A 15,702-nucleotide genomic window follows, 5' to 3' on the forward strand; every position below is an offset into this window, starting at 1 on the left:
CAATAATACAATTAAATCATCTCACACACACACACAGGCACGGGGAGGAACGCACCCGCACCAGCCTGCGTGCAGCACACGAACCTCGGCTTTTAGCGGAGCCATGATTGTACGGGGGAAAGAGGGGGGGGTTCTGTGTGTCCATAGGCTGGCCCCGAAGCCCCCCCCCAACCCCAGCGCTGCCCGGGGGGTGTCGAACACCCCGCAACCCCCGCGAAGGGCGTCGGGGCTGCGAGCGGGGCGGGGGGAGAGCGGAGGAGGAGGAGGAGAGAGGAGGAGGAGGAGGAGGGAGGAGGAGTGTGTGCGTAAGGGAGGCGGGGGGGGGGGGGAAGGAAACCCTCATGGAAGTATGAAGGAGATGGTGGGAGGCTGCTGTGTCTGTTCTGATGAGCGGGGCTGGGCGGAGAACCCGCTGGTGTACTGCGACGGGCACGGCTGCAATGTGGCGGTGCACCAAGGTAAGGCACCGGAGCCCGGCTCGGCCCCGACCCGACCGGCACCGGGCACCGCGGGGCCGCTGCCGCCGCCGCCGCCGCCTTCCCCCCCGCCTCCGCCGCCGGGCGCCCCGGGGAGGCCAAGGGGAAGGTGACGGGGAGGGGGGGGACGACGGGACACACACACACACACGGGGGAGGCGAAGGGGGACGGGAGGGGGGGCTTTGTTTTATCCCTATTGTTCCAAATAACGGTGTCGCCGCCGGCCTGGCTCGGCGGAGGAGCCGCGGGGGGAGCGGGGCGGGCATCAGCTGCGCCCCGGTTGCCGGGGATGGCGAGGGGGGGGACACACGACACACACGCACCTCCGGGGGTGCTCGTTACCGGGAGCCGCGGGGGGGGGTGTGTGTGGTGGTGGTGGTGCCTCCTGGGGCGGCGGAGCCGGGTTCCCCCCCCATCCCTCCCCGTTCCATCGGGTAGGGCGGGCTTCTGAGCCCCGGGGAACGGGGCTGGAGGGGGGGGTCCGGTACCCTCCGGTAACCCCCGGGGCGGGCGGTAGGAGGGCAGCCCCTCTGCTCGCAGTGCTGCGGGTGATTTGCATTTTAAATGACTTGGAGCACGCCCCTAACACACGGCACCGGAGTGGAAAGTTTGTCCTCGGGTCTCCCACCCAAACAACAACAACAGCGAGATTAAAAGGATATGGGTTTGCTTTCGCTCCACGCCAGCAGAAAGGCACCGTGATTACACTGGCTGCGTTGTTTTGAATAGCACGAAGGTTTCTGGGCTCATCTGGCATGTCTGTTTTTCCATCTATTATTATCCCATCCATCCACCAGCACATCGCCAGCCTCTTCCTGTACAAGCGCTCCCTCGGTGCCTTGATGCATGCTCCTGGTTTCAGCTCCGCTGGGCTCTGGGTCCGGAGCTTGGGCTTGCTTTTGCTTCCCCTGCGTTTGGTGTGTCCCTGCTCACGGGGTTATTAAGAAGTCGCTTACAACCAGGTGACTAGAGGGGAGTTACAATGAGGAAGTGAAGCTTGTGGGGATTTCTCTTCAGTCCGAGGTGATGCTCGGGTGTCTCCTGGCATCAAGCAGCCCTGAGGACCTGGCAGGACTTCCCTATGGAAAGATGCTTCTTTCTGGTTTAATTTCACTGTTAGAAGTCTACAATTCTCATTATTTATCAAACCCCATGCTAGAGAACAGGTTTCTTCATTGCTCTCTTTTTTTTTTGGAGGGAGATGAAGGGCATTGGCATCCTTCTGCCCACTCCCGAGATGAATAGAAACACTTTTGCTTACCGGCAAAGGACAGCTTCACAGGTGGAAGAACATGCACCATGCTTTTATTCTTTTAGGGTGCCTGTTCCTAGGCCTGCACAGGTCTGGTGATTGGATGGTTTTGCCCTGCTGTTGTTTTGGTGGAGTTGGAACATGTTCGAAAAGCTTCAGGAAGGGCATCGCTTGCATGCCTGGAAACCCCAACTGTCTGCTTAGGCCCTGGATATCCTTCAGGATATAGTAATGCATTTGTTGCTCAGGGAAGCTGTGGCTGCCCCATCCCTGGCAGTGCTCAAGGCCAGGTTGGACACAGGGGCTTGGAGCAAGCTGCTCCAGTGGGAAGTGTCCCTGCCCATGGCAGGAGTTGGAGCCGGATGAACTTTAAGGTCCCTCCCAACTCAAACCATCCTGTGATCCTATGATATGCAGTGTAGCAGTGTGTAGCCCCTGTTCTTCAACCCTCTTTTTAAAGCCTGCTCATAACCCTCTTAGTAGCGTGGTGATTTGGTGGGCTTTTATTTCTGAAGTAGAAACAAACCACTGGAGGGGATCGTCTCTCTCATTCGGTGCAATCACACCCAGGGTTTGGTGCCTGTGCTGCTTGGATATCAGCAAAACCAAAGTTAACCTTTTGATATGATTGTACAGCTAAAGAACACTGGAGTTAAAAAAACCCTGTTTTATAGCTACGCTTTAGGGCTGACTTTTAAAAGTCCCAATCCCAGTTCTGTGATGGTGCTTAGAAATTTGCCTACCCAGGAACCAATTCGGAACGTTAACAAAACCATCTGATTGAAATGGAGCTCTAATAAGATAGTTAAGAACGCTTATGAATCATATTGTCAGCTCTGCCGTACTCGTGGTCTGCTTTCCTCCTGGCTTTCCTCCTTCCTTGTTTCCTTCCTTTTCGAAGCAGCGGGCACAGAAGCTCACACTGGCTCCAGCTGAGTGCTTGCCTTTGGCCCTAAGCCCGCTGCTAAAGATGGACCCAGACTCCTCTGTCATTGCTTTCATGTAGCTTCTATTTTCTTGTGCGTACGCCTTGGCTCATCTCACAGTCAGCTCTTTCAGTTTAACTCTACAATTGCATTCCTTTTCCTGCCTCATGTGGGATAACAGACCTTAGAGAGATGGAGAGAACCTATTGCGGGTCGTGTCTGGTCCATCCCCTGGGGAGCATCACAGGATTGCTTCCAGCAGGATATTTTCAGATGCTTTGTCCAACCTAGTTTCAAATGTCTCAAGTGACTGGGATGCCATTCCAACTGCTAGCTCGCATTTGAAGGTGGGAAAAGGAAGATATAATTTGTTCTTTCCTAGGAGACTCCCATACCCTTGTCTGAGATGCGTACTCTTCTTACCACTATCTTCCCCAGCCTCTTTTGCTTTAAACCCACTTGGTTTGGTGGCTAAGTGGTGGCTAAGAGCCCTTTGAGGGTCAGAACCGCTTCCTTTGGGACTCACAAAGACCATCCTTGGAGAGTTAGAGGGAGGAGATCGCAGAAGAAGGTGAACAATCTTCAAGCAGTGTTGCCCCATCCGAGACGGGCTAATTGGAAAGAAGTGGGAGCTGCAGCTTGCAGAGGATAGACCCCGAGAGCATCACTAGTGATGTAGAAAGCAAGAGGGATGTGAGGTATAGCTGGATAAAACCAGATCTGTTGGGTTAGCAGCTGGGGACTTGTATTGACGCAGAACCTGCTCACAGGAGTAGTCCTAAACAGCCTGAACTCAGTGGTTTTGGAAGCCTGCTGGGAAAGGCTGGACCCGGAGCCAGTTCTGCTTGGTGTCTGTCTGAATTCTCATGGAGAGTATTTCCTTCACTGTGCTGAGATTTAATCTCAGTCCTGTTTCTGGTTAAGGGGCTTCATAGCCATCCTTTTCCCAATGTTATATTTAGAATGATAATGACTCTTCAGAGGTAAGAAATGACTCTGTTTGTGTTCCCTAGGCCAGAGGTAGCCACGGTTGATGAAGCACTCCATTCCTGCTTAGGCCAGGTTTCCACAGGAATTTCTCATCCTGGGCATGAGCTTATTGGAAAGCTTGTGTAAATGGATCTCTTGGAAAATGCCCCCTGTTGCTGGGTATGGAAACTCGAAAGAGGAATAAAACATGCTGTAGATGTCATTTTGGGGTTTTGACACGCATCTCTGAGAGACAACAGCTCTGGCAACCTTTTGTATACCCCTGACATATGAAATGGTTGATTTAAAGATGATCTAATGAACTCTCTTTGCTCTTCTTCCAGCTTGCTATGGAATTGTCCAGGTTCCTACCGGACCCTGGTTCTGTCGGAAGTGTGAATCTCAAGAGAGAGCCGCCCGGGTGGTGAGTACGGAGCACGCTTGTACTTACACAGAGGAGCAGGTTCATTCAGTGCCCTTCATGCCACTACCAGGAGCCCCTGGAGAAGCTACGGAGCCTGGAATTCCAGCTCTGCTGTGATTGCAGCCCCAGCTCTGCCTGTAACCTGCTCTATCTTGGTTATACCATAGGAATAGTTGTGTTAAACAATCTGATGCAATGCTGTTGGCCATTTTGGTGACAATTCCGCAGGATTCTGCTTTTAAGCAAGTTATCAATGTCAACAGCTTTGTGTCTTGGAGACCTCAGTCTCATTTAGAAAAGAAAACAAAGCATGGCATTCTCCTAAGAGGTGCTTTCCCTGCTCCGCAGGAAGCTTTAGAGTGGAGGAAGGTTGGCATCCAGAGATGCTGCTGTGCTGTCAAAGTTACCGCGCTGGCTGCCAGGCTGGATTGGCACTCGCATCTCCCTTGCAGCAACAGTCTCCTGCATAAAGGCTTCTGAGTCTGTGAAGCAGCGAAGTGACAGGGAGGTGGATGAGGGCTCCGTTTCTGGCGAAAGCAGTGATTCAGCAGCCTAGAACATTTACAAATGTTCTCAATTAATTCTGGCATTTCCCGGTGAGGCAGGGAAGTGGAAACAATCAGGCCCAGGGCTGCCTCTGAGCTCTATGTGGCGAAGTTATTTGGGCAGTAAACTAGGCTGTGAGTTTATGGCATGCCAGCTACTCTGCAGTTACTTCCCATGTGAGCCCTTACATGATACGGCTGCACCATAGAGCATCTCGAGTTGGAAGGGACCCATAGGGATCATGGAGTTCGAGTCCTTGCTCCTCCCAGCCGACTGCTGGGGCATTGGGATGCAGCGTTAGGGATGCTGTGGGTGCTGCTTTTGCCGTGCAGTAAATCTTCCCCATTTCCTGCCTTTTGAACTGGTTTAGCTGAATCTTTGCTAAAGCACATGCTTAGGAAAGTTGATGTAGGTGAGCTCCGGGGATCTGTGCGGATAGCGTGCTTCATCTCAGCTGGGCTCTGCTCGCTGCGCTACAGAAGCTTAATCTGTCTCACAGATGGGCAAAGAACTTGGCAAAGATGAGTGAATGGGGGAATTAGGTATCTGTACCATGCTTTTGACGTTGCCTTAACTCATTCCTCATTGGAGGTGGGAGTGTAAACAAGGCCAGACTTTCAGACCCGAGCTCCTCTCCCATTGTAAGATGCTGCTTTTATGTGCACTGCAGTAAAGAAGATCAAATGTGTCTTTGAGTGGTTTTACATCCCGCAGGTAGTTTCATAGCAAAGAAAGGAATTTGGGTTTCCTGGGCCTCCTTCCCCCCCCTGCTCTTTCAAATGTGCAGGTAGAGTGAAGCCATTCAGCATTAGCTACAACGCAGCGTGAGCTGTCGTAACAGGTATACACTTAACCCTCCTTACCTGTACTCGTTGCAAGGACTGACTTTTCACGTGCACATTACACACTTCAAGCTGCCTTCAAGGTATCAAGACAACAATAACCCTGCAGGTGGCTCCTTCTTTAACTGGCTCTGGGTGAAAGCCGTTAGACAATGCCTGGTGGGCTTCAGTCGTGCCATTCAGTCCCGTGGCATTCAGTCCTGCTACTATAATAACTCAACAGTGATAATCTTCCTTCCTAAGCAGAGCTGGGGGTGATTTCCTATCTAAATCCCTCACCTTTTCAGTTAAACAGCAGCAGTCATAGCAACAGATGTGCAGATGGGTAAATCTAGCTCTTTGATGTAGGGAGCAGCATGATCAGAGTAAGGGAAATGAGTCAGGTCTTAAGAGATCTGTGCGTGGCTCTGCTGCTAAACCACTTCAGATCTGGGCTCTGTGGTCCAGCGAGGCTGGAGGTGTGACTCTTCCACTGCCCTGGGGTTCCACTGCTTTCTCCAGCTGTAAAGAGGGCATTACCACCCTGCAGAACCTGCCTTGAGGAGCTCGAAGGAGAGGTGCTGAGATTTGAGCACGAATTAGCCTGGCGGCAGCAGCAACAGGATGGATTGCTGGTCGTGTTTCTTTCATAATGAGTGTGTGGCAAACTCCTTTGAAAAACAACAAGGTTTTTCTTCCCACATCTGCCTTCCCAGAAGCATCTCAAAGCAGTTTACAAGCCTTGTCCATAACAAACAGATTTCTTGGCTAAATATTGATACTTCTGCTTTGAAAATGAGATGCAGAGGCACGGGCAACGTTGCACTCCTCAGGGAGTGCTTTTAAAACACAGCTCTCCTGATTCCTCTCTCTGTCCTTTGGAGAGATGGACTCCATCCCCAGTTCGGCTTTGGAGCTCTAAGTTTCAGGTGTAGTCTGGTGGTAAATCCCGGAGTGAGGAGCCCCAGGGGGTCAGGAGCTCTCATCTTACCCATCACAACCGGGTTGAGATCAACCGAGCTCAGCTCTTTTTCCCAGGGTTGAAATAAACCCCCCAGAGACCTCCTTGGCCTATGCAGGTTGAATAAGAGGAAGAGGTACTGCTAATCCCCGCTCATAACCCCTCCTCAGATGCTCAGGTCCCTAAAGGATGCTGTGGATGCTATTGTGCTTACAGTAATCAACTGAAAGCCCCTCCACTTTGTAATCAAATTGTCTAGGAAGCCCGGTGAGCTGAATGGCCAGAGGGCACTCATGTGAGGGATCATGTGAAGGCTTTAGCTGTCATTTGGAGGCAGGGCTATTAAAAGTCTTGTGTGGGGCCGATGGAGCTGTTAACCCCTCTTGTTACAATCAGAGCTTTGCTAATCGCATGGTGGGAGAGCGGCTTTGATCTGAGGGGTGGAGAGGAGAGCGGAGGGGCCTTTTCAAGTGCAAATTTCTTATTACAGTGTCTCAGTTAACCCATTTCTTCTGTCTTGGCTCTGCCGGGCTTTCCATAGTGATTGTGAGAGCAGCTCTGGCAGCCCAGTCCTGACCAGGAGCCCTGAGAACCCCCTCCTGTATCACCCATCCCTATTTCAGGGCAAGTAAAACGGGGTCCTTGACAGCAGTGCTGGTCTTTGTCTCCTCATCTCTTCTATGTTATCACAGGGATGTGGGGCTTGCCAGAGGTGCCTGTTTGACAGCTCTCCATGCTTCACTCCCATGGAAGCACTTGAGGATTGGGCTTAGCCTCCCTTGTTGCCCATTGCGTTACAGTCCTATTTATTGTGCCAGTCTGTCCCGAAGGTAGAATTGCAGCAGTGGAAAGCTTGCTTGAGGAAAACCTTTGTGGAAGGTCCTCGGGGACTACTTGGTAGCAGAGGCTTTTCCTTGTAGCCGGTTATTGCTCACTACGGAGGTGTTCTTTGAGGCATGGAGCATCTGAGCCGTCACAGCGAGGCGCGGAGCACAGGGTCCCACACGCTCATAGTGGCAGAGGTTCCTGTCTCCCTTTGACATCAGGCACCTCATTTAGAAACCTTCTGACAAAACCTCATTTAGAAACTTTCTGACAAAGCACATTTTTTTTTTTTTTCACTGAAAACAAGGGGGTTTGTTTTGGGGTTTTAATAAATCTGACATTTTAACTGGGGGAGGAAATGCAGAAGGACTTTTTTTACAGGGGCCTGTAGGGACAGGCCGAGGGGAATGGCTTTAACCTGCCCGAGGGGAGACTGAGATGAGCTCTTAGGCAGAAGCTCTTCCCTGGGAGGGTGCTGAGGCGCTGGCACAGGGTGCCCAGAGAAGCTGTGGCTGCCCCATCCCTGGCAGTGTTCAAGGCCAGGTTGGACACAGGGGCTTGGAGCAAGCTGCTCCAGTGGAAGGGGTCCCTGCCCATGGCAGGGGTTGGAGCTGGAGGAGCTTTAAGGTCCCTTCCAACCCAAACCATTCCATGACTCTGTGAAATGGTTTGCACCTCTTCATGCCCTTTTTTAAAGTCAAAGGAAGCAAAAAGTGCATTGAAATCTCCCCTGACCCACGCCATCAGAAGCCAGCGGCTGTTTTCACGCATGGTTTGGGGCTGTTTTGGTGTGGCGACGCAGCCCAAAGCCACCCCACCTTCCACCAACCCTTCCTAAAGGCGTTATGGCAAGGGGCAGAGCCCTCATGGCATAACAGGCTAATGTGGAGGCTGAAATGAGTGAGGGGCTCATGTCTGGTGCCCTTGCTGGACCCCAGTGGAGGAGGCAATGTGTTCTTCGTGGTTCTCCCCCAAAATACGTCCAGAGAGAAGGAAGGAAGGGAAGAGGCAAAGACAGATTGTAGATAATGGTTTCTTTCTGTTTGCCTCCTCTCCGAGTCATGGCTTTCAGTTTTACCCCCAACCACAAAGCCTAAACCCCTTTTTGTTTCAAAAAGCCCCGTGCAAGTCAAGGTTCACTCGTTGCCCCGCGTCTCTTGGGCTGAGGCGTTAAATACACCCCCGTCAGACAGGACGGCATCGAGCTGTGTCAGAGCATCTTTGCGCACCCAAACCACCCTCAGCCCTTCTTCCACTTCCTCTCTTTGAAAGCAGCCCCAGCTTTCATACCCGTGTTGTAAATGAATCATCTTCCCTGGCCCCGCGTCGCCGGGAGCTCGATTAAACTTGTTGTTTCTGCTTTGATTTCAAGAGATGTGAACTGTGTCCCCACAAAGATGGAGCCCTGAAACGGACCGACAACGGAGGTGAGTACATCCGTGCGGAGCTGGGTATGTCCACAGGGGCCTGGGGCTGGCCCGGAGCACACAGGAACTCGTTTCTGAGCCTGTGTCACCAGCAAGGGAAGGCTGGAGGCTTCACACGAATGGAAGCACTGCCTTTTCCTTGCAAAACTTCACTTGCTGAAGTCCCCACGCTGACAAGACCTTTCCCTATGGAGAAGCCTCCCAGAGCTCTGGCTGGCATTGGGACAGGCAGCTTCTTGAGCGTAACCAACCTTGATCTGGCTCTAAGAGAAATGGGGATGTTGCAGATATTTGCTTCATGCTTGCTCAGCAGCAGTGTGATCCTGGAGTTAGCAGAGCTTCAGCCTGGAGGCCCCAATCGAGAGCAGGGACCAGGACCCAGTAAAGATGCTTTTCTCTGCAGAACTCATCGTTGATGCTTCTCAGCCTCTGGTGCTGGGAAGTGCTGTGGAGCCTGATTTAATGATGCTACTGGCTGTAGAGATCACATTTAATTCCTCTCAAACCCCTGCTTTTCAGAAAGGCTTCTGTGCCTACCTGCCCCTTACCTTAAGACACAAAGAGTTAAATTAGAGAGGTCTTTCTTCTGATCCCCTCTTTAGAGAAGAAGCACCAAGTCCAGGGTATTTTGTAGAAGCATCTTCTAGAGATGGTCGTAAGTGCTAAGAGACTTGGTGCAATAGCACAAGTATTGTGCTGGGGGATTGGTTTATAGTAACATAGCATCTTCTTCCAAACATATCATTACATGGTCTGGTCAGGTTGGTGTAGGCAGGGAAAAGAAGTGCTAGAATCATGTCCCTTTACACAATTATATAGCTCAAGTGCTTATGCTGCTGTAGGATTCTGTAATCATGGAGTTTGGTTCTGCCTGCCCAGGTGAATCCATCCTTATGCTAACTAAATCTTTCCAGTGCAGTTGCCATACCAGGATGGATTAGCCCTCTAAGGCTTCTGACCTTCGAACTTGTTCCGTTCTGACGTGACCAGATGGAATTTCACCTTACACATCTGTATTTGTGCAGTGGCTCAGTGGATTTAGGTTTTAACTTGATTTGACTTGCTGAAAAAGAGCCTTCCTCAGCCGTTGATAACAGCCAATAAAGGGAGCTTTGTCTCCAGTGGTGTGGGGCTACACATCAAACCTGTCCCATCAACAGGAATTGCATCTCTTGGATGCTTTGGGTCTCAAGTGCTGGGGGGATGCTTTTCAGGACGGTGGGTGCTGTACATTTCTGTTCCCAAAGAAACCTCTGTGTTCTGATTTAATGTGGAGGTGGTACCCGTCTGTCTTTCACCCACAAAGGATTTGATTCCCAACCAAGTTACAACAAGCAGTATTTCAAATCTAACATCTAACTTCAGTTGGCTCCCTTCCTATACTCCCTTCCCTCCCTCCCTCCCATGCTCGTCTGCAGCCCTCTCTGGATTTATGCCTCTCCTGGGTTGCTCCCTGTGAACCTCCTCTCTCTGTCTCATTTGCTTCCCCAGGGTGGGCCCACGTTGTCTGTGCTTTGTACATCCCAGAGGTGCAGTTTGCCAACGTGCTCACCATGGAGCCAATTGTCCTGCAGTATGTCCCCCATGACCGCTTCAACAAGGTAAGGCCACCTCTCTCTCCCGCTGCCCCAAGTGTGTTTGCCCTCCCTTGGCTTTTTGGGGTCATCTTATTCTACCCTGTCTATCCAGTTCGTTCTGATTTCCAGGGACTCAGATCCCTTTCAGAATAACAAAGTCAGTCCCCATTGTTGAAAATAACTCTTGGGTCTTCCATTTCTCTCTCCCCCAACTCCCTACAACTTGAGCCATCTCCACTTTGGAGCTGGACGTTGGTCACTGCACCTTTTGGTCTGGCACTGGGAAATAACCCTGAGCTGCTGTCCTAGGAGGGAGATGAGTGGACACAGAGTTAGGAGTTCTTGAAGGCTTTGCCTCCTGGACAGAGCCTTGGGTGGCATGGTTTAGTGTGAGGTGTCCCTGCCCGTGGAACTGGATGGTCTTAAGGTCCTTTCCAACCCGAACTATTCGATGATTCTATGAACAGCAAGAGCAAGGCACGGATTTTATCTGCCTAAATGAGGCCTTTTCCTTTCCTCTGCAGACCTGCTACATCTGTGAAGAGCAGGGCAGGGAGAGCAAAGCAGCCTCTGGTGCCTGCATGGCCTGTAACCGGCACGGCTGCCGGCAAGCTTTCCACGTCACCTGGTGAGTGCCACGCTGCGCACGGAGCTGGGCTGATGCTGCTGGGTGTCTTTGGTGCGAGGGGTCCCTCACCCGTGCTGAGCTCGGGAGGGGAAGGCAGAGGGTTCAGCAGCGAGGAGGAAGGCTGGGGATTTCCCTCAGCCCCTGTGGAATCCAAGAAGAGAAGAGATGAGTCACAAGGCAGGAATGTTCCTTCGGCAGCGCAGCACATGCACAAGTATCACTCAGATGATGTGATTTCAAGGGCTGATATTTCGGCATGCCCTTGCAGCCTGAAAACAATGCTGCCTCTCAGCAGAGCGGGGGGGATTCCTTTACACGGATTCCTTCTTTTCCTCCATCTTTCGTTGGAATCACGACTGGTTTCCTAGGCCCGCCTTAAGCAAAGCAAAAAACTGCAAGATAAACCTGGTAGAAAAGCAGTGACACGTTTGAAGATGTTAATATGAATGAAAACCAGTCTGAACTTTTCCCCCCTTCCTCCTTGCATACCATTTGCCGAGCAGAACAGGAATCTTCAAGACCCTGCCTGGCTATCCTGAACTGCTCTTTGCCCTTTGATGGGATCTATGGTCTGACTGTACAGTTTGCTCTATTCTCCCCCTGCTCTCATGTATTTCAGTGCCCAGATGGCTGGCCTCTTATGCGAAGAGGAGGTCCTAGAAGTCGACAATGTCAAATATTGTGGCTACTGCAAGTACCACTTCAACAAAATGGTGAGTGTCTTCATGCCTGCCGTGGAGATTTTGTCACAGGAAAGGCATTCTCTTCATCCTAGATTGTATCTGTACTGGGAGCAGTAAGAAATGACAAGAACACATAAGCAAGGTCTGCCGCCTATTTTCAGCCATTCAGTCAGAGTCACTTGGGAATAAAGATTAGTTTATATTTCACGTTTCTATAGCAGCTGTAAACCCATTTTCAAAAGTAGGTGTTGAGCTCTTCCCATCTGTGTTGGCCTCCCCGACCCACTCGGTATGGCTGAAAGATAAGGCCCGAGAAAGGAGAGCAGCCACAGTGTTTGATGCTCCAGGGGAGCTTGGGGTAGAGCTCAGACACCCTGGGCAGGAGGGTAACACAGAACTGCTGCCCGAGGACACAGCCCAGAAGAGACTTGGAGTCGTTCACTATTGGAGGGTTATTTGGGGCAAAGGACTTCCCCCTATTAATTACAGTACAGGCGGAAAGAGGAACCCTTTTCCTCTTCTGCATAATTAGTAGACACCTGCTCTCCCTGCTCCAGCAGGAAGGAAACTCGATGCTCTCACTGCAGCTTTCTGTCTCAGTGCCGCCTTTGTTGCTGGACTTTCCCACTTCTCCTTCCTGCTTATCAGTGCTGTCACATACAGTGACTGATGTCTTGAGCTTCCCCTGCAAGTCAGACTGGAGGACACCATTCCTGCCCTTCAGGTCCCCTCGCTATCTGACACAAGTGTAGCTCTGTATCAGGTTTACTGATGCTGAGCTAGATAGCAAGACTCCTGCTAGAAGCAGGGCATCCTTCCGCAACCCCTCATGACTGAGAGCTGGACACTGCTGTGCCGGAGGGCCGGCTTGTCTAAGCAGCCTCGCTGCTTCCATTGGGTTTGAAGAATGGGTTCTTATCAGCCGTGCCCTTCTTGTACAAGTGTCAGTGTACGTGGGCCACCAAGAAACAAAGATGGGGGGAGTTAGATCTATGTGTTGTTTGTAGCCCACCAGTACGGTGCTTGTTGGGGTCCCCATGTTGGGAGCCAGGCTGGGCGCTCGGTACAGAAAGAACTTGGTCCTGCATGTCCTAGATAAGCCGTTCACTGTAACAGTGAAAGCTGGACTGTGTCACACTGTGTCCTCCCTCTCTTTCTCTGTTTCCCCCCCTTTTCCCATCTCCACCTCCTCTCCCCTTCCCCACTTACCTCAGAAGACCTCACGTCACTCTGGCGGTAGCTCCTTCATCGCTGGAAGGAGGAGTCGATCCGCATCCCCTGCTCAAGAGAAGCACGTATCCCACCACGAAAGGCCAAAGAAGGTAAGAGCCGCACAGAGTTTGTCAGCCCCGAGAGGCACGGCCGTGTGGGGTGGAGGGGAGAAGGGGAAGAGCGTGCAGAGAGCACCCACGGCCTCTCAAGGCGAGCCTTGACTCTTCCCAGTGAGTGTCAGTGTCAGGGAGCTGAGCTGTAGCTGTGATTTTAACGGGTATGCACAGAGAGCAGCGCAGCCATGGGGAACGTGAGGCCAAGTTGCCACGTTCAGGTTACGCCGCAGGGGTCCTGGTGCCCGTGGAACGTGCAGCTTTCCCCTCTCTGTCCTTACGGCAGGTCCACTGTGAGACTTGAGTGGTTTCCAGCCACTGTGTGGAAGCAGCCTGGGCTGTGATTTCAAATGCAGCAGCTTGAGGACATAAACTGGAGGTCGTTGGCCTCGGAGCTTGGATTCCAAGGGCAAAAAGGCAGTGATGAGTAATGTGCATTGTGGCCAGGAGGTTAATTGTAGGCGAGAGCAATTAGCATGAGCTAGGTAGGACTTTGTTAGCTGGATTAACCAGCCACACGGGTGCCAGCTGCTTCAAGCCTCCCTGTGAAAAAGAGTTTATCTTCATTACACAACTGGGTAGGAGAACTTTGTATGCCCGGTCTGACGGGTACAACAGTTACTGATCCAGCTCTGCTGCTTAAGACCTACTCATCCGAAGTGCTGCAGTGCTCCGGGACGTGTTAACAGCACACCAAGGTTCATCATTAACCAACTGACGCACGTGACAAATGCTCCTGTTTCAAGGGAAAGCAGCAGGGAATGTGGAAGGCAGAATCCCAGGAGACTCCTGGGCTCTGACAGGGGGGCAGGTTCCAGTATGGAAGGGGACAATATAATACAATAGCGAATATCATATAATAATGAATAGCCCTAAAGGGCAGGGCATATGGTTTTTTTGGAGGATTCAGGCTCTAAAGCAAGAGGCAGCAGAGTAAGAAGTCTTTCCCACCCCACACAGCTTTTGCAATAGCAAGAAACCACAACACAGTGTTGCCACCCTCCTTTGCCACCCCATCTATCCCAAGGGTTGGGGTAGGATCTGATGCAGAAATAGTTGGTACAGGGATACTGTCAGTATGGACGGGTAGGTTTTAACACCTTATGGGCCACATCCTGGCTTTTTCTAGCAGTAATCCAGATTTCCTTTACCAAGCAACCCCTGGATATATTCCACTATAGCCAAAAGCCAAACTTACCTTGCTGTATAAACATAACTGATGCCCCTGTAAACGGCAGCGTGAGGCTTTTAAGCCCTGCCATATGTGTCTGGCTGTTTACTTCTTTACTTGGTTTTGCCTTGTGGCACTAGGGGCATCCTCAGAACGTGGCAGTGATTTGGAATGGTTCATGATAGTGACCCACATCCAGAAACAGCCCAGTGACACTCCGGTGGCTTAAGCTGCCTAAGTCGGATGGACCTCAGCCCAGTCTCCAGAGGTCAAGGGCATCCAGGCTTTCCAAAGCAGTCTGGCCATCAGTTAATACTGACTGACACCCCCCCTGTGGCATGCCCAGCTGAGAGGCCATAAATCCTGTGGGCAGGAAAGACATCTCCTTCTTTATTTACAGAGGTTATCCCGCAATACCCAGTTTGAAACGCTGCCCACCCTGACCGTGACGTGTTCGGGAGGCTTGCCCAAACCGTACCTGATGCATGGGCAAACAAGGCAGCAACCTCTACTCACTAAGTGCTGCCTCCCCTTGCTGCCCACAGCGAGCCAGTACATTTCCTGCTGCCGACAAGGCTGAAGCCTACGGGGAGTATTTACTCCTCTTGTGTGCTCAGCTGCTGCGAGCAGAGGAGGAGGAGGGAGGGAGAAAGAGCATCTGTGCCACGGCCGGGGAGCGGGCGCTTGGCACAAGGTGATGGGCTGTCCTGGAACGGGCTATTTTTAGCCAGGAAGCAGGCAGAGAAGGGTGGGAGAGAGGGCAGGATCGGAGTGATTGATGGCAGCTTTGGAGAGCGCGGCTGTAATTGGAACTGACAGACTGTGCACGTCAAGGCTGGGGACCGTGTGAGGGTTCCCTGTACTTGCAGGGCTGGGAGCATGGTCAGGTAGGAGCAGGGGTGTGAATAGCCCGCTCCCCTGCTTCGGTTGGAAAAGAAGAAAGAGAGAAGGGAAACAATAGCTAAATACCAAGAAAAGGCCGGATGACGCAGAGGGGTTGAATGAAGTACAGATGTTCTGTCACCTATATTGACTGCTCGAAATGCAGAGGGGAAAATCACCACGCTCTGTGGAGCAGATGGGAGCACGTGCGCTGCAATGCTTTCAGGTGGATACCCCATGGAGGGAGATGCTCATCCAGTGTTACTCTTCATGAACACTTGGGACCTATAGGCAACACGGGGAGGTGGGGGGTTAGTTTGGATTTGGAGGAGGAAAGGGACAGTGTGTGCCCAGTGACACAGGAAACAGAGGCAGGCACTTGGAGCAAATAAGCCAAACCTGCAGTTGTTCCTCCGCTCTGAGTGCAGAGGCAGTTCTCCACAGTCATAACGCACCTTTAGCTCCTGTACTGCTTCCCTAGCCACGGAAGGGATGGCTTTATTGGGATACAGGGACTGTGTCTGTCCTGTGCCCTCTCATCCCTTCAGAACCAGCCAGGGCAGCGCAGGAGCCCCGGTCCCATGGTGGCTGAGCAGATAAGGCAGAGCCTGCCTGCCCATCATGTCCTATCTCTCTAGACCTGATGCCGGTGGAGGAAGCGAGCCAAGGATCCAGCCTGGCAGCTTTAACACACTGGAGAAGTTGGAGTCTAAACCCCCCCGGGTCTGTGAGGGGCTTTGTGTTGGAGATGAAGGTCTGCTTCTTGGGGTTTCACATCCACGCAGGCACCAAAGGGCAAAGGGGGCAT

General features: G+C 51.9%; 1 protein-coding gene across 3 annotated transcripts in view; it reads left to right on the forward strand.

Annotated features, from left to right (window-relative positions):
* Positions 1–325: 325 nt before the first annotated feature.
* Positions 326–15,702, forward strand: part of MLLT6 (MLLT6, PHD finger containing) — a 41,703-nt gene continuing 26,326 nt past the window's right edge. For 2 of the 3 annotated variants that reach the window (XM_061442763.1, XM_061442765.1), the window contains exons 1-7: positions 326–458; positions 3,969–4,048; positions 8,574–8,628; positions 10,120–10,229; positions 10,730–10,833; positions 11,453–11,546; positions 12,731–12,838. In XM_061442763.1, the coding sequence (XP_061298747.1) occupies positions 350–458; positions 3,969–4,048; positions 8,574–8,628; positions 10,120–10,229; positions 10,730–10,833; positions 11,453–11,546; positions 12,731–12,838 (660 nt within the window). In that variant the 5' untranslated portion in view covers positions 326–349. The remainder of the gene's footprint in view (positions 459–3,968; positions 4,049–8,573; positions 8,629–10,119; positions 10,230–10,729; positions 10,834–11,452; positions 11,547–12,730; positions 12,839–15,702) is intronic. The other variant, XM_061442764.1, reaches the window with a different exon arrangement.

The sequence above is a fragment of the Pezoporus flaviventris genome, unplaced genomic scaffold, assembly GCF_033815535.1.
Source record: "Pezoporus flaviventris isolate CSIRO_AGI_PZ_B2104156 unplaced genomic scaffold, CSIRO_AGI_Pfla_v1 ptg000252l, whole genome shotgun sequence".
In the NCBI taxonomy this organism is placed as follows: Eukaryota; Metazoa; Chordata; class Aves; order Psittaciformes; family Psittacidae; genus Pezoporus; species Pezoporus flaviventris.